At 49.7% G+C, this 16,376-nt stretch overlaps 1 protein-coding gene across 1 annotated transcript; it reads right to left on the bottom strand.

The window, feature by feature from the left end:
- Window positions 1–1,601: 1,601 nt before the first annotated feature.
- Window positions 1,602–13,213, bottom strand: LOC122542051 (transmembrane and coiled-coil domain protein 3-like). The gene is made up of 4 exons (XM_043679340.1): window positions 12,159–13,213; window positions 7,239–8,101; window positions 4,623–4,758; window positions 1,602–1,910 (listed from the first exon to the last, which is right to left on the bottom strand). The coding sequence occupies exons 1-4, from the start codon at window positions 12,897–12,899 to the stop codon at window positions 1,602–1,604; spliced, it is 2,049 nt and encodes a 682-aa protein (XP_043535275.1). The 5' UTR covers window positions 12,900–13,213.
- Window positions 13,214–16,376: the final 3,163 nt, after the last annotated feature.

Raw genomic sequence — 16,376 nt, 5'->3', positions numbered from 1 at the left:
GCATTGTGGTTCAGGTGGAAGAGTGTGCAATGTTGGGCAGAGCCACGGCACAATGTTAAAGGGTGTGGATGCATCACCGCACATTCTGTCTTCAAAGACCACCATGTGAGGGAGAAATAGCAGAGGTTCTGACCACCATTTCCTCGTGTCCTGGGGCTACAGGTGTGATGCTGAACTAGAGGAGTCTGCTAATGTGGTGCCTTTTATTCAGAAAGAGATACAGACCAGGTCATTACAGACCAGTCAATCCAACTTTGGCATGTTAATTATTGGGGAAAAATAACACCAAGGAATGGCCTTAATGGTTATTTAAAAAGGCACAAATTAATCAAAGGCAGTAGGTGTGGGCTTGTTAAAAGGAGGGTCTTTTCTGACTGATTTGGTTTAAGTTTTGGTTTTGAGGCAGTGACCAGGAGGGATGATGAAGGTGCTGCACTTTAGACATGGTTGGTTTGGATGTTAGCAAGCGTTTTGACCTGAACCCAAATAGGAGCCTGCTTGGGAACACACAAACCTGCACAATGCTCAGGCAGCTTGGTTCGAAAACACTATGGGTAGCAAGAGGCGAAAGATAAAAGGTGACTGGAGTGGATCCTGTTTCCACTGGGGCTTCTGCAGGGCTTCATAACCAGCTTCCTGGCTGTGTGTGTGTATTAGCGACTAGAGCCTTCAATGTAAATCGTTTGGAATTAATGCAATAATTAGCCAAAAGAAAGAGAGTTACAAACTGTAGGAAGATATCGATGAACCGGTTAGGGCGGGGGCAGAAGAATGGCAATAGAATTTAATGTCGCAATGGGGAGAACAAACAGGACAAGGAGATTGTGAGAATTGTAACAGAGCGGGGCACCTTGGAATACATGTCCACAGGTCCCTGAAGTTTCCCAGACAGGACGTTCTGAAGGAAATTGGAAGCTTTGTACATCTTGGCCTAAACCAGGTGTGTTAGAGCAGTGACGTTTTTGCTGAAAATACCAGTTGGAGTGTAGCTAGAGAACGGTGCACTGGTCACTGTATCACAAGAAGATGTAATGGCACAAGACAGGATGCAGAAAGGGGTTGCCAGCACAGGAGACTTTTAATGACAAAGGACTGGAAATGCTGGGAATTGTTCCCTTTGGGGGTGGTACATTCAATGTCTTATAAAATGGAGGCACTGTGCCAGGAAGGAGCTATTTCTCATTAGTGAAAAGGTTGATAACCAGGGGATAAAGATTTAAATGTGGTAAGGAGATGAGGTTGGGAGGGGGCAGACTTGAGAAAAAACCTTCTTGCTTGAAAGCTGGTGGAGGGAACTGGAATTAGTTGCCCAAAAGAGTGGTGAGAGCAGGAACCCTGAGATGTACGTGGATGCAGACGTGATGAACTGTAACCTCAAGGAGCAAGGAGCTGGGCGATTGAATTTGGCTCTTCCTCTGTAGGTGCTACTGTCCCCCTTTGGACGGTGTTTTTGAGAGGCCCCGGGGAGGGGGAACGCAATGGGAGGAAGGCGGTTTATTGCTGCAACGCTGTGCGGTGCAGCTGACTGGCTCTCCACACCTTTTGTGTTTTTGCTGTCGACCTGAGGGAGAAAGGTGACCCATTGCTCCGGTCTGCAGCACTTAACGCCAACGGAAAATCACCCGCCTGGTCATGAAAGCAGTGAGCAGTTCCCAGTTGTGCCACGCGAACAATAGCAGTACAATCACCATGCCAGTGCTGATGGTCCTTGCCCGGGTCTTGATGAAAGGCGAGACCAGGGCCGATATGGTGGACATCAGCATCAGAATGACCGCGATGATGATGAGCAGCAGGTTCATGGTCTTACCCAGCAGCTCCCTTGTGTTGACGTGGTCCAGAATCTCCCCCTGAGCCGCTTGCTGCTGTTGTTCCAGCCGGGCCATTTTGCTCTGGAAGTTCTCCAGCACCTCCTATCCAACAAACAACACGGGGACAAGACAGAGGTTACTGAAGGACTTGGTGAGCAGAGGTGGATGGACAAACATAAACATGAAGGCAGATAGCAGACTCCAGCAATAACAGGAAGCCACACATCAACCTGAGTCTGATCATCTTATCCAGTGTCGTACTCCTGCCTCAACTTTGTATATTTCTTTGTGACATGGAGTAGAGTATTCAGAATGCAAAAGACTCACCACCCTCAGAGAGCAAATATTCCCCTTCCACCCCATCTTAACCAGGAGACCCCCTCACTCTGAAAGCACGTTCCCACCTCTCGTTCTAGATTCCCCAGCCTAAGCAAAGTGGAGCGACAATGAGGGACTCGAAAGAAATGACCAGAAATAAAGCAGTAATTTCTCCCAGTCCTGACGTGGCAGAGAGTTTGGCAGAATGTACGGGTTTAGGCCACCAGGGACTTTCAAAAAGAGAAGGCCCGTCGTTGTGAATTTCCTGAAGTTTCCAACGTCCTGAAGCTGTCTATATAGATTGTACAGTAGCGAATGCAATTCTTGGTTTCAGAAAAAGGGGATGGTGAAAGGCCAAGAGAGGAATGTGAGGATCACTGGGCCGGTTAGCCTAACCTCGATGTGCAGGGAAAGTTCTCCGAACCTTGTGTGGGAACTAACAACAGAAATCTCTTAGTGAATTCGTCACCCGGTTGGGCAGGGGGGAGATGGTGGCCTAATGAATGTGACCAATAATTCAGAAGATCCACCACTCTGTAAGTAAAGACGTTGTTCCTGATGCCTGTCTTAAATGGCTGACCACACCTCTAACTCCACCCTCCCCCACCCCCACACCTCCTCTTGAGATTATGACCATGGTTCTTGACTCACCGTACCTGTAAAAACATAAGTTTTGGAAAATAGGTCCAGACAGGGTAAGGACAGCAGATTGTCTTCCCTAAAGAGCATCAGTGGACGAGATGGGTTTTTACAACAGTCAGTGGTCATTGTCACGGTTATCATCATTGACGTTGTTTTGAGATTTTATTAACAGAATTTAAATTCCACCAGTTACCAAGGTGGGATTTGAACCCGTGTTCTCAGGGCATCAGCCTGGTCCTAACATTATAGACATTGAAAGTAGGAGTCGGAGTAGGCCATTCTGCCCTTCAGCAGGGTCATGGCTAATCATGCAATTCAGTCCCCTGTTACCACTCCACCCCCCCCCACCCATACTCTTTGACCCCTTTAGCTCCAAGAACTGTAACTCCTTGAAAACATTCAAACATTCAACCTCAACCCTTTTCTGTGGCAGAGAATTCCACACACACACACTGAAGACATTTCTCCTCATCTCAATAATAAACGGCCAACTTTGTATCTTTAGACTGTGACCCCCTAGCTCTGTACTCACCTGCTATGGTAAATATCTTCCCTGCATTCCCCCCTCTCTGGTCCTGTTAGAATGTTATGGGTTCCTATGAGATCCCCTCCTTATTTTTCTAAACTCCAGTGAATAAAGGTTCAATTATTCTTCATACATCAGTTCTGCCATCCCAGGACTCAGTCTGATAAACCATAGTTACCCTCCATGACTGCTACATCACCACTGCCTCACCTGACGGCAAACTGAGCTGGCTAGACTGTGTGAAAATTAATTGTATGTTCGCAGAACCTATGTGTTCTCTCACGTGACAGAACGGCTTGGCCTCTGAATCCCAAAAGGTTAGTTTGTAGATGCAGCATGTCATTAAGAAGGCAAAAGGAATATTGTCCGACATTGTTAGAGGGATGGAGTTTAAAAACACTGAGGTTATGCTGTAGCTGTGTAGGTCTCCCTCCTTGGCCCTGGAAGGGGTGCAGAGGAGGTTCATGAGGTTGATTCTGGAGTTGAGGGGGTTGGCCTATGAGGAGAGACTGAGTAGACTGGGACTGTACTCGTTGGAATTGAGAAGAATGAGGGGGAATCTTAAAGGAACATATGAAATTATGAAGGGAATAGATAAAATAGAAGCAGGGAGGTTATTTCCACTGCAGGGAGAAAGTGACAGCTGGAGATCAGAGTCAAAAAGTGTGGTGCTGGAAAAGCACAGCCGGTCAGGCAGCATCCGAGGAGCAGGAAAGTCGATGTTTCGAGCAGAAGCTCTTATCAGGAATGTGAAGGTGGGGGGTGCCCAAGGAGGCTGAGAGACAAATGGGAGGGTTGGGGCTGGGGGGGAAGGTAGCTAGGAGTGAGATGGGTAGATGAAGGTGATAGGTCGGAGAGGAAGGTGGAGCGGATGGGTGGGAAGGAAGATGGACAAATAGGACAGTTCAAGAGAGTGGTGCCGGGTTGGAGGGTTGGATGTGGGATAATGAGGGGGAAGGAGAGATGAGGAAACGGGTGAAATCAGCATTGATTCCGTGTGGTTGGAGAGTTCCAAGGCAGGAGATGAGGTATTCTTCCTCCAAGTGTCGTGTGGCTAGGATTTGGTGGTGGAGGAGGCCCAGGCCTTGCACATCTTTGGCAGAGTTGGAGGGAGAGTTGAAGTAGCTGGCCACTTCAACTACACACGCACTAAACGACCCCACCATCCTGTGGCCACTCTCAGTTTCACCTGGTGGCCGTTTGAAATCATATGCCAAGACACATTCCCGCCTAGCCCTGTTGGGTGTGTGTTGGGGGTTGGGAGGAGGGATCCCTAATCTTCCCATCCCTCTGAAACCCACAGCACGGTGCTAGCTCCTGCTACTGACCCAGATGTCCCTGCTGCTCTCATATGACTGGTAGGCTATCTTCTCCTCTAGGCTGGCCAGCTCACTCTTCAAGTTCAGCACCTCGTTCTGGTGAAGGTCCATCAGGTCGTTCAGTTCAGCCTGTAGTTGGATTGACCTAAAATAATGAGAAAGTTAACACACAAGTTCTTGTGTAACAACCTGCACACTCCGGACATCATTGTTCATTCCCAGCTAGTCTTTGTAGTGTTGACCTAAAGCTTGCTCGCCAGTACTCCTATCGCTCCTTCATTCCTCTGTCTCTTTCTCCTCTCTCCTTTTTTTTTAACCTTCTGCTTTCCCACTCCTCCTCTCTTTCTCACACACTCATTCTGCTCATTCACTTGCTTCCTCTCACTCTGTTGCTCTTTCCCCCACGACCTGGACCATTCCTCTCCCTGGAATTTGTCCTGGAGGTTTTGCAACCTTACTGTCTTCCACCCCACCACACTCTCCCCATCCCATTCCCACCTTTCTCTTCTCATCTCCCCACTGTTCTCCAGTGCCCTCCACTCACCTTTTCCTATTCCCCTTCCTCTTTCTACTCCCTGCTCCCCTTCCTGCCCGTTCTCCATGCCCACCCCTCCTCACCACCCCACTTCCTCCACTCCCCTTTCTTTCCCCTGCCTCCTCTCAGCTACCCCTTCTCTCCTCTGCCCTATTCTCCTCTCCCCTCACTCTTGCTACCAATTTATTCTTAAGGTCACAAAATGGGGCTGCTGCTTTCATCCTCAGGGTGGTGGTGGAGAGGGGGAGGCAGAGGGGAGCCAGAGGCTGGAGTCTAAAACACACAAGGACCTGTGGTCTCAGAGTAATGGCTTGGCTATTCTGGACAGAGATGAGGAGAGAATTCTTTTTCCTGAGGACAGTGAATCTAGCTCAGAGAAGGCTGGGTTCATCGAGTGTGTTGAGATGGCTGGAATTCTAAGCACTGAGAGAATTGGCACGATGGCTCAGTGGTTAGCAATGCTGCCTCACAGTGACAGGGACCTTAAGTGACAGTCTGTGTGGAGGTGGTACATTTCCCCCCCACCATGTCTGCATGGGTTTCCTCCCACGGTCCAATGATGCAGATTAGTTGGATCAGCCATGCTAAATTGTCCCCGTAGTGTCTAGGGATGTGCAGGTTAGGGTGGATTGGCTGTGCTAAATTTTCCCATAGTGCCCAGGGATGTGTGGGTTAGGGTGGATTGGCCGTGCTAAATTGTCCCGTAGTGTCTAGGGATGTGCAGGTTAGGGTGGATTGGCCGTGCTAAATTGCCCCGTAGTGCCCAGGGATGTGCGGGTTAGGGTGGATTGGCCGTGCTAAATTGCCCCGTAGTGTCTAGGGATGTGCGGGTTAGGGTGGATTGGCCGTGCTAAATTGCCCCGTAGTGTCTAGGGATGTGCAGGTTAGGGTGGATTGGCCATGCTAAATTTTCCCATAGTGCCCAGGGATGTGTGGGTTAGGGTGGATTGGCCGTGCTAAATTGTCCCGTAGTGCCCAGGAATGGGCAGGTTAGGGTGGATTGGCCGTGCTAAATTGTCCCGTAGTGCCCAGGGATGTGCAGGTTAGGGTGGATTGGCCGTGCTAAATTGTCCCGTAGTGCCCAGGGATGTGCAGGTTAGGGTGGATTGGCCTTGCTAAATTGTCCCATAGTGTCCAGGGATGTGCAGTTCGGGTGGATTGGCCGTGCTAAATTGTCCCGTAGTGCCCAGGGATGTACAGGTTAGGGTGGATTGGCCGTGCTAAATTGCTCCGTAGTGCCCAGGGATGTGCAGGTTAGGGTGGATTGGCCGTGCTAAATTGTCCCGTAGTGCCCAGGGATGTGCAGGTTAGGGTGGATTGGCCCTGCTAAATTGCTCCGTAGTGCCCAGGGATGTGCAGGTTATGGTGGGTTGGCCGTGCTAAATTGTCCCGTTGTGCCCAGGGATGGGCAGGTTAGGGTGGATTGGCCGAGCTAAATTGTCCGGTTGTGCCCCGGGATGTGCAGGTTAGGGTGGATTGGCCGTGCTAAATTGTCCCGTAGTGTCCAGGGATGTGCAGGTTAGGTGGATTGGCCGAGCTAAATTGTCCCGTAGTGTCCAGGGATGTGTAGGTTAGGGTGGGTTGGCCGTGCTAAATTGTCCCATAGTCCGTAGTGCCCAGGGATGTGCAGGTTAGGGTGGATTGGCCGTGCTAAATTGTCCCATAGTGTGCTGATGAGGGTGGATTCGCCATGGGAAATGCAGGATTATGGGGATATGGTAGACTCTGGGTGGGATGCTCTTCAAAAGGTTGATGTGGACCAGATGGGCCGAATGGCCTGCTTTTCCATACTGTAGGGATTCTATAAAATTGAAGATTTGTGTGGGAAGGAGGAGTTGGGAATGGTCACAGTCTGAACTGTATGGCGGGACAGGCCTGGAGGGGACAGGTGAGGACCCCCTTTCTTTAGTTTCTGTTGAGGAGGTGCTGCAGCTTATCTGGGACACGCGGGGGGGGGGGCTGCTAATTGAGGAACCAATGGCCAGAATGGGTTTTAAAAACCTGTGGATTGTCCCACAGTGACTGGGGCAGGTGGGCAATGTAAGGAGAACGTGAAGGAATGAACCATCGTGGAAATTATGGGCAGATACCTGTATTTCTCCTCTTCTAAGGACTCTTGAAAAACGGAGTAATGGTTATTGTATTGCTCTGCTATGTTCTTAAAGCTCAGCTCCAAATTCAGTTGTGTTTCTTTGATGTCAGTCAACTCCTCCAGTATGGACAGGTAGCCGGTATTTTGTCTCTCTAAGGAATTCATCCCGTTTGCCTTAATATCGTAGTTGAGCCCTGCCAGGTCTTGCAGATCTTCAGAGAAGCTGGTGGTGATGGAGTAGTCATCATCAGGCAAGCTGAGTTGCTGCAAGGGGTGGGGAGTTTGGTAGGGAGGGTTAAACTTGTCCAACGGGGTCTCTTTGGAGACACCTTGGATCTCCGACAGTGCATGCGCCAGGAGGTTTGCCTTGGATAGGGAGCTGGCTTCGCTGTGAAATGGGGATTCTGTTTGGTTGTCCTCCAGCAGATGATCGCTCCTCAACTCCTGCATGGCAAACAGGGAGGGGTTCTTCTCCTTCAGCAGCTCCAGCTCCCTCTCCAGCTGCTGCTGCTTCCTGATGTACTGCTGCAGCCTCCTCTGCAGCTGCAGGATGACCGAGGTGAGGTAGTGGTTCTTCTTCTCAAAGGCCTGCTTGAAGCGGAAGGCCTGGCTGTGGTCAGTACGAGCGATGAGTCGCAGGTACTCTGAGACATTGGTGTTACGGTGGGTCTGCTGCACCCGGATCTGCTCGCTGATCTTCAGGATCTTCTGCTGGAGCAGACCCTGCTCAGTTTTCAGCTCCTGCAGTAAGACCTCCTCCTCCACGTGGGAGTTGTCAGATAGCTGCTCTGAGGTCTCTGACACGCTGAAAGCTGGTGGGCTGGGTGGCAGTCCTACGCTGGTCACTTCTGCTGCGTCAGCCTGAAAGGCAAAGACCCGATAGACAGAAAAACTCCCCTCCATTAATTCCAGCTCAAGACCAACGCAGCACTTTATACTCATTGGTTTAATCAAGATTTGGAGATGCCGGTGTTAACTAGGATGTACAAAGTTAAAAATCCCACAACACCAGGTTATAGTCCAACAGGTTTATTTGGAAGCACACTAGCTTTCGGAGCGACGCTCCTTCATCAGGTGGTAGTGACTATCACCTGATGAAGGAGCGGCGCTCCGAAAGCTAGTGTGCTTCCAAATAAACCTGTTGGACTATAACCTGGTGTTGTTTGGTTTAATCAGGGCCTTGATAGATAGATGGATAGAACAGTACAGTGCAATACAGACCGTGCAGACCTTTTATCCTATCATCACAAAATTATGTCCCCTTGTAATAGACATTTCCACTCTGGGAAAAAGTCTCTGGCTATCCACTCTATCTTATGCCTCTCATCATCTTGTACACCCCTATCAAGTCACCTCTCATCCTTCTTTGCTCCAATGAGAAAATCCCTAGCTCCTTCAAATTATGCCATAAAAACCTGCCCTTCAGTCCAGGCAGCATCCTGGTAAATCTTCTTTGTGCCATCTCTAAAGCTAACACATCGCTCCTATAATGAGGCATCCAGAACTGAACACAAGTGTGGGTCTAGTCAGGGCTCTACAGAGCTGCTCACGGCTCTTAAACTCAATTCCCCAGCTAATGAGAACCAACAAACCTTCTTAACAGCTCTTATCGATTTGGGTGGCAACTTGGAGGGATGGATGGATGGATGTGGACCCCAAGATCCCTCAGTTCCACCACACTGCCAAGAATTCTGACTTTAACTCTGTATTCTGCATTCAAATTCTACCTTTCGAAAAGAAGCACTTCATACTTTTCCAGGTTGAACTCCATCTGCCACTTATTATCCTGTTAATGTCTTGTCGCAACCTACTACAGCCCTCCACACTATCCAGCATATCACCTCCTGAAACACCCCTCCCCTTCTCACACACACACACGATCCTGGCTCAGAACGGTATTAGCCGTCCCTTCAGTTTTGCCAGGTTAAAGTCCTGGAACTGCACCCCCCGTGGGCACCGCAATTGTTCCTATAAGCTGGAACTGGTCACTGTCACCCTCTGAAGAGGTGATTAAGGGCAGGCAATAACTGCAGGCCCAGCATGCAGTTCCCAAATCATAAAAACAAGAAGGACCAGTCAGAGAGGAAATAGAAGACTGCATTGTTTTGTTTTCTTTGGATTTGAGGTTGGGAGGAAGGAGGCTGTTGCAGGTCACAGTGAGTTCAGTCATATTCAGTCACATTAGGCGAGCTGGGAGTGTTCTTGGTTTGACATCAACCATCGAAACCGTGCTCACATCCGGCAGCAGCCGTAAACAGGAACAGGCTGAGTATTGTTGGTTGTTTCTTTATTAACCTGGCCCAGACCCCCACCCCCCACCCACCTCCAAAACCTCAATCAAGAATTGTGTTCAGTTCTGGTCGCCTCATTACAGGAAAGGTGTGGAAGCTTTAGAGAGGGTGCAGAGGACATGTCTTGTGAAAAGCTAGGGTTTTTCGATTTGGAACGAACAAGGATGGGAGCTGACTTAATAGAGGTGTATAAGATGTTGAGATAGAGCGAATAGCCAGAGAATTTCTCCCAGGGTGGAAATGGCTATCACGTGGGGGAGAAAGCGAAGTCTGCAGATGCTGGAGATCAGAGCTGAAAATGTGTTGCTGGAAAAGCGCAGCAGGTCAGGCATCCAGGGAACAGGAGAATCGACGTTTCGGGCATAAGCCCTTCTTCAGGAAGGGGGGGCACAGTTTTAAGATAATTGGAGGAAGGTTTGGGGAGATGTCAGCAGTAGGTTCTTCACACACAGAGTGGTGGGTGCATGGAATGCGTAGTAGTAGTGTTAGATACATTAGGGACATTTAAGTGACTCTTGGATAGGGCACATGGAAGATAGAACAATGAAGGGCATGTAGGTTAGTCTGATCTTAGAGTGGGATAAAAGGCTGGCACAATATCAAGGGCTGAAGGACCTGTACTGTTCTTCATTTCTCTAGCACCTTCCACCACTCACTGAAGATCTGCCCAAATGCCACCACCCACCTCTGCAAAAACAAATGAATTGCAGTCACAGATGGGAGCTGGCAGAGCAACTAGTTTGTGCACACAAAGTTCCCTTCTCTGTATCCCTCACTTAGACCCATACTCGGAACACCCTGCACAGTTCCCGTCTCCGTACCCCTCACTCGGACTCACACTTCTAGCACCGTGCGCAGTTCCCATCTCCATATCCTTGACTCAGACCCACACTCGGAGCACCGTGCACAGTTCCCATCTCCGTATGCCTCACTTGGAGCACCGTGCATAGTTCCCATCTCCTTATCGCTCAATCAGACCCACATTCGGAGCAGCGTGCACAGTTTCTGTCTCCTTATCCCTTGGTTAGATTCACACTCGGAGCACCCTGCACAGTTCCAGTCTCCTCGGTTAGACTCATACTCGGAGCACCATGCACAGTTCCTGCCTCCGTATCCCTCGGTCAGACCCACACTTGGAGCACCGTGCACAGTTCCTGCCTTCGTATCCCTCAGTCAGACCTCCACTTGGAGCACTGTGCATAGTTCCCATCTCCGTATCTCTCAGTTAGACCCACACTTGGAGCACTGTGCACAGTTCCTGTTTCCGTATCCCTCAGACCCACATTTGGAGCACCGTGAACAGTTCCCCATCTCCGTATCCCTCAGTCAGACCCACACTCGGAGCACCGTACACAGATCCCCATCTCCGTATCCCTCGGTCAGACCCACACTCGGAGCACCGTGCACAGTTCCCCATCTCCGTATCCCTCGGTCAGACCCACACTCGGAGTACCATGCACAGTTCCTATCTCTGTATCTCTCGGTCAGACCCACACTCGGAGCACCATGCACAGTTCCTATCTCTGTATCCCTCGGTCAGACCCACACTCGGAGCACCGTGCACAGTTCCCCATCTCCGTATCCCTCGGTCAGACCCACACTCGGAGCACCGTGCACAGTTCCCCTCTCCATATCCCTCAGTTAGACTCATACCCGGAGTACCGTGCACAATTCCCTGTCTCTGTATTGTTAAAAAATATCGAGGCACAGGTGAAGATGTGACCAGATTCTCAAAGTGATAACAGGTGGCTCTTAACTCTCAAGAAGCCCATAGCTTCCTGCTTTTGTAAAGAGAGAGTCAAGGGGTGCCCTGACAGTTAGCTCTTCAACACAACGGGGAAATGAATCAAGTACTCTTACCTGGAGGCTGCAGCGCCTCTTTTTCAGGCTGAAGCGATGCACCATCGTTCCCAACAGTGCTGGAGCAGGCAGCTTCCCCTGTCACCGTCAAACTCAGTGACACAGCCAGTAGTCAGATCTTTTCACCGGGGGCAGATTGTAGTGGGACAGGCCAAGAGGCCTCCGTCCCGGGTGGTCTCCCTTTTGCCAAAGAAGGTTGCTGGGGGTCTCGGGTAAGCAGCTGTGCTCGAAAACAGAGCTGGAACACTTCCTCTGCTGCGGGCGGTGGTGGGGCTGGGTCGTCTGCGTCTGTGGTTTTAACACGCACCGTGCTGCACTCCTCCCAACCCCTCTGCCAAGCCCAGCACAACAGCTTTTGCAACGCATCTGAAAAGCTGCAGTTGATAAGCAACACGGTCCAACTCCTCCCCAATGGTGGCTTATCCACACACCAATTGTGCAACAAGAACACATTGTGGTGGTAACATAAGCCAGCTGATCCAGCGAGAGCTGAAAATTGACAAAACGCAAGGGGGAGAAAGGGTACCCGCAGAGCTCAGTCAGAGAGGAGCGTTGGGAGGGAGGGAGGGAGAGACGCTGAGGTTAAGGGAGGCTAGCAGGAGAGAGCTTTAAATAATCTCATATACGTGGGGGTGGGGCACAGGGGTCCCATCCAAGGGGCACATGGCCCCAGGATACCCGTCACTGGCCATTAGGCAGAGAATCTGAAACGCTTTCCTCGAAGTGAGTGTGGAGGTGGTAAGAGAGCACTGGAGACTGACCCTTACCTTCTCTTTCTTTGAGCTTCTGATTTTCGGCAACCTGTGATAAAGGGAGAACCGGCGACTGTCTCCAAACCGGGGCTTGGACTTAGCCTTGGCTTCTTCCACACTGACGTTGGACTCGGTGTCCATGCCCAGGAACCTTTCCGTCATGGTCTGTGTGTTCAATTTGATGGATGGGTGCAGGATTCTCTGGGTTTTGGCAGTGTCTAGTAACTCAGGGTGCTTGAACGCCTGGAGGCTGTGATGCGGTGCAGGCCAAGAGTCCTCCTCCTCCTCCTCCTCCTCTTCCTCCTCGTCCTGCGGCTGCACCTGTTTCTCACGGATTGTCTCCTCCCGCCTCTTGCTCAGAATGGGACTCTTCCTGCCCATCTTGGGGATGAAGTGGCGGCGGAATCCAGAAGCAGACCTGCGCCAGCGGTCACTGGAGGCCTGGATGACAACTTTCTGGTCGGAATGCAGGCTCGGTTCAGCAATGGAGGTCCTCTGGCTGTCGGTGAGCACAGAGAGCTCATCGTCCAAGGGAATCATGAAACTGCGCAAGAAGGAACTCTTCTCATGCAGGCTGTGGCCAGTCCCAGCCTGTGACCTCTCCTCAACTTCGGCCGAGGGCTCCCTCTGGTTGGCAAAGAGTTGCCTCATGCCCTTGGCCAGCACCTTGTTCACCCTCAAGAGGGTGGTGCCTTTACCCTGCGCCCTGTCGCTGGCCACGAGTGATGGTGAACTGCTCTTGGGGACTGGCTCCATGGGTCTGCCTTACACCCCTGTACCACTTGACCTGTAAGTACAAAACCAGGTTAGACAGCCGGCTCTGCGATGCTCTGTTCTGTCCGCAACTAGTTACCAGGAAGGGGGAGGGGTGGTGTGTGCAGGAGACATTGGTGGACAGCATGTTGCCCTCCTACATCTACTCCCTCCCCACCTCACACTGGGAGGGTTAGCATCCAGGACAAGAGTGTGGTGCACTCTCAGCATGAGAGGATCTCCCACTGAAGACAGAGATGAGGAATGTCATAGAACTGAACAGCACAGAAACAGACCCTTCGGTCCAACGCATTCATGCCGACCAGACATCCTAAATTAATCTAGTCCCATTTGCCAGCACTTGGCCCATATCCCTCTAAACCCTTCCTTTTCGCATACCCATCCAGATGCCATTTGAAATGCTGTAATTGTACCAGTCTGCACCATTTCCTCTGACAGCTCATTCCATATATGCACCACCCTCTGTATGAAAACGTTACCCCTTAGGCCCTGTTTAAATCTTACCTCTCTCACTCTAAACCTATGCCCATCTAGTTTTGGACTTCCCCTACCCTGGGGTCAAGGATTTTGACTATTTACATTATCCATGCCACTCATGATTTTATAAACCCCTATAAGGTCACCCCCCAGCCTATTCAGCCTCTCCCCATAGTTAAAACCCTCCAACATCTTGCAAAGCTTTTTCTGCACCCTTTCAAGTTTCACAATATATTTCTTACAGCAGGGAGACCAGAATTGAATGCAGTATTTCAAAAGTATTCCAAAAGTACACTATCCTGTACAGCTGCAACATGACCTCCCAACTGCTATACTAAATGAACTGACCAATAAAGGTAAGCGTACCAAACGTCATCTTCACCACCTTGTCTTCCTGTGACTGCTTCTCTCAGAGGGTAGGCAGACTATGGGATTTCTTCCCCCCCACCCCCCAACCTCTCCCAATCAAGAGCAGAGGGGACTAGGCCAGCCCCTAATGGCTGATTTAAATCTCTTTCCTCTAATTTTAAAAATATGCCCCCTAGTCTTGAAATCCCTCATCCTAGGGAAAACACGTCTACTATGGGCCACGTTAACAGATTGCTGATCGAGGGGGAGCCAGGGAGGAGTGGTGGAGAGGAGAGCACAGGGGCGTTGAGCCACAGTCAAATCACCTGCAATCCTATGGGCTAGCACAGTAGGCTCAAAGGGCAGAATAAACTCCCCCTGCTTCCTGGGGGTGAGAGTTATACTTAGTGACAGTGAGGGAGCTGGATTAACATCAGCAGAGATACAGTCAGTTACACTGGGGGGGGGGGGAGTTACTGAGTGACAGAAGATATACTGTATTCTATAACAGATGAATAATATGTAAGACCCTTTTCATAACAACAGATATGAGATTGTGATGGCAGTGGATAGTGTATAGCTGAGGTACCTTTGGAAAAGATTCAGTTGTCAGTAATGGGTTCAACGTTGAGATGTGATCATCTTGGCACCACAACGACCAGGTTAACTGTCAAGTCAAACTGTAAGTAAACAGCGCACGGACCCCTGTGACATCACAAAAGATGGCCGCACCAGATGATCATTCCTTTCCAAAGGTTCCTGAAAGGAACCATCAGACAGAGACCTGGGACGGACAGGACTCTTACCCTGCTCTCCTGAGTCACCGCCAGTTGTGATAAATCATGGCTCACCTCTATCTGACCTCCGACTATCGGCCTTGGCTTTGTAAGGCTCAATCCCCTGTCCACGGGGTGAATCTTGAACTGGGGGTGCGTTTCAGAATGATGGGTCTTCTGTTGAAAATGGAGACAAGGAGGAATATCAAGGGTAAATTTCTGATCGACGAGGGGTTTGGGAGGGAACAGGCAGGAAAGTTGGGGTGGAGGACACAGTCAGATCAGCTGCTATCAAATGGCACGGGAGATTCAAGGGGCTGAATGGCCTCTTCCTGCTCCAAATTTTTCCACTGTTGTTATTAACCGCAGTCTTGAAAATGCCTCTTTTGAAAGATGGTTGGAGTCGCTGCTGGTAACCAGGGACAGTGCTGGTTAACGAAGTTGGTTGGAGTCAGTGCTAGTAACCAGGGACAGTGCTGGTTAATGAAGTTGATTGGAGTCAGTGCTGGTAACCAGGGACAGTGCTGGTTAATGAAGATGGAGTTGGTGCTGGTAACCAGGGGCAGTGCTGGTTAATGCAAAGGATTAGAGTTGGTGCTGGTAACCAGGGACAATGCTGGTTAATGAAGACCATGGATCATCAGTTTGCATTTTGAATCCCACATTCTCTCTGCCTGACAAATATCAGTGTAACCCCCACCTTAAAATAGTCAGTAATCCCATCTCCTGAGGCACAGTTCCAAAGTCTCATAATCCCTTGGAGAAAATGTGATTATTCCTAAAACAGCAACCTCCATTTTAAACACAGTGCCCCCACCTCATTCTGGGCTTAGTCTCATGGGGGGACTATCCTTTCCACATCCACCTTGGATCCTATACATTTCAATCTAGTGACCCCCTCCTTACTCTTTTAAACACCAGCCTGTACAACCTCACCTGATTGTTAGCAGCACTGCAAATACTCATCCCTTCAAGTCCTATGCCTCTTGAGTCAATACAGCATGGAAACAGACCCTTAGGTCCAACCAATTCATGCTGACCATAATCCCAAACTAAAATTAGTCCCTCCTGCCCACTTATATCCATCTGACTTGTTCCTATTCACAGACTTATCCAAATGTCTTTTAAACATCATGACTGAACACACACCCACCACTTCCTCAGGGAGATCATTCCACATGCAAACCACCCTCTTGTCTTAAATAGTTTTTCTAATTCTCACCTTAAAAATGTCCCCAGTCTTGAAACCTCATCCAAGAGAAAAGACACCAACCATTAATTCCATACCCCTCATTATTTTATAATCCACTATAAGGTCACCTCAACTTCCTTTGCTCCAGTGAAAAGTTCCCAGCATATCCAGCCTTCCTTTGCAATTCAAACCTTCCATACCTGACAATATCCTGGTAAACCTCTTCTGAATCCTCTCCAGCTTAATAGTATTCTTTTTTCAATGTGTCCCTTTGGACCTTGGTTCAATGGGAAGTTTCTCCCACTCCTCCATCATTTCAAATACCACCTTCAAATGTCCTGTCTTCCCCTCCTCTAAGGGGAGCAGCTTAGTCTATGATTCGAGGCCAAGATAGACCTAATCATCAAGGGTTATGGGGGATATACCAGGAAACTAGAGTTGAGGATTATCAGATCAGCTGTTCACTTCAATTTACTAGGATTAGGACAACGTGGTAGGCAGGGCAAGTCAGGACAGGACTTATACACTTAATGGTAGGGTCCTGGGGAGTATTGCCAAAAATACCTTTATTGGTCAGTGCATTGAGGAGTTGGGAGGTCATGTGACTTTGAATGAAAAAAGGGACCTGTGGGTGGCACAGTGGTTAGTACTGCTGCCTCACAGCAC

This window comes from Chiloscyllium plagiosum, chromosome 39, assembly GCF_004010195.1.
Source record: "Chiloscyllium plagiosum isolate BGI_BamShark_2017 chromosome 39, ASM401019v2, whole genome shotgun sequence".
Taxonomy (NCBI): Eukaryota; Metazoa; Chordata; class Chondrichthyes; order Orectolobiformes; family Hemiscylliidae; genus Chiloscyllium; species Chiloscyllium plagiosum.
The sequence above is the reverse complement of the archived record's forward strand: the minus strand, read 5'-3'. Positions and strand labels throughout refer to the sequence as shown.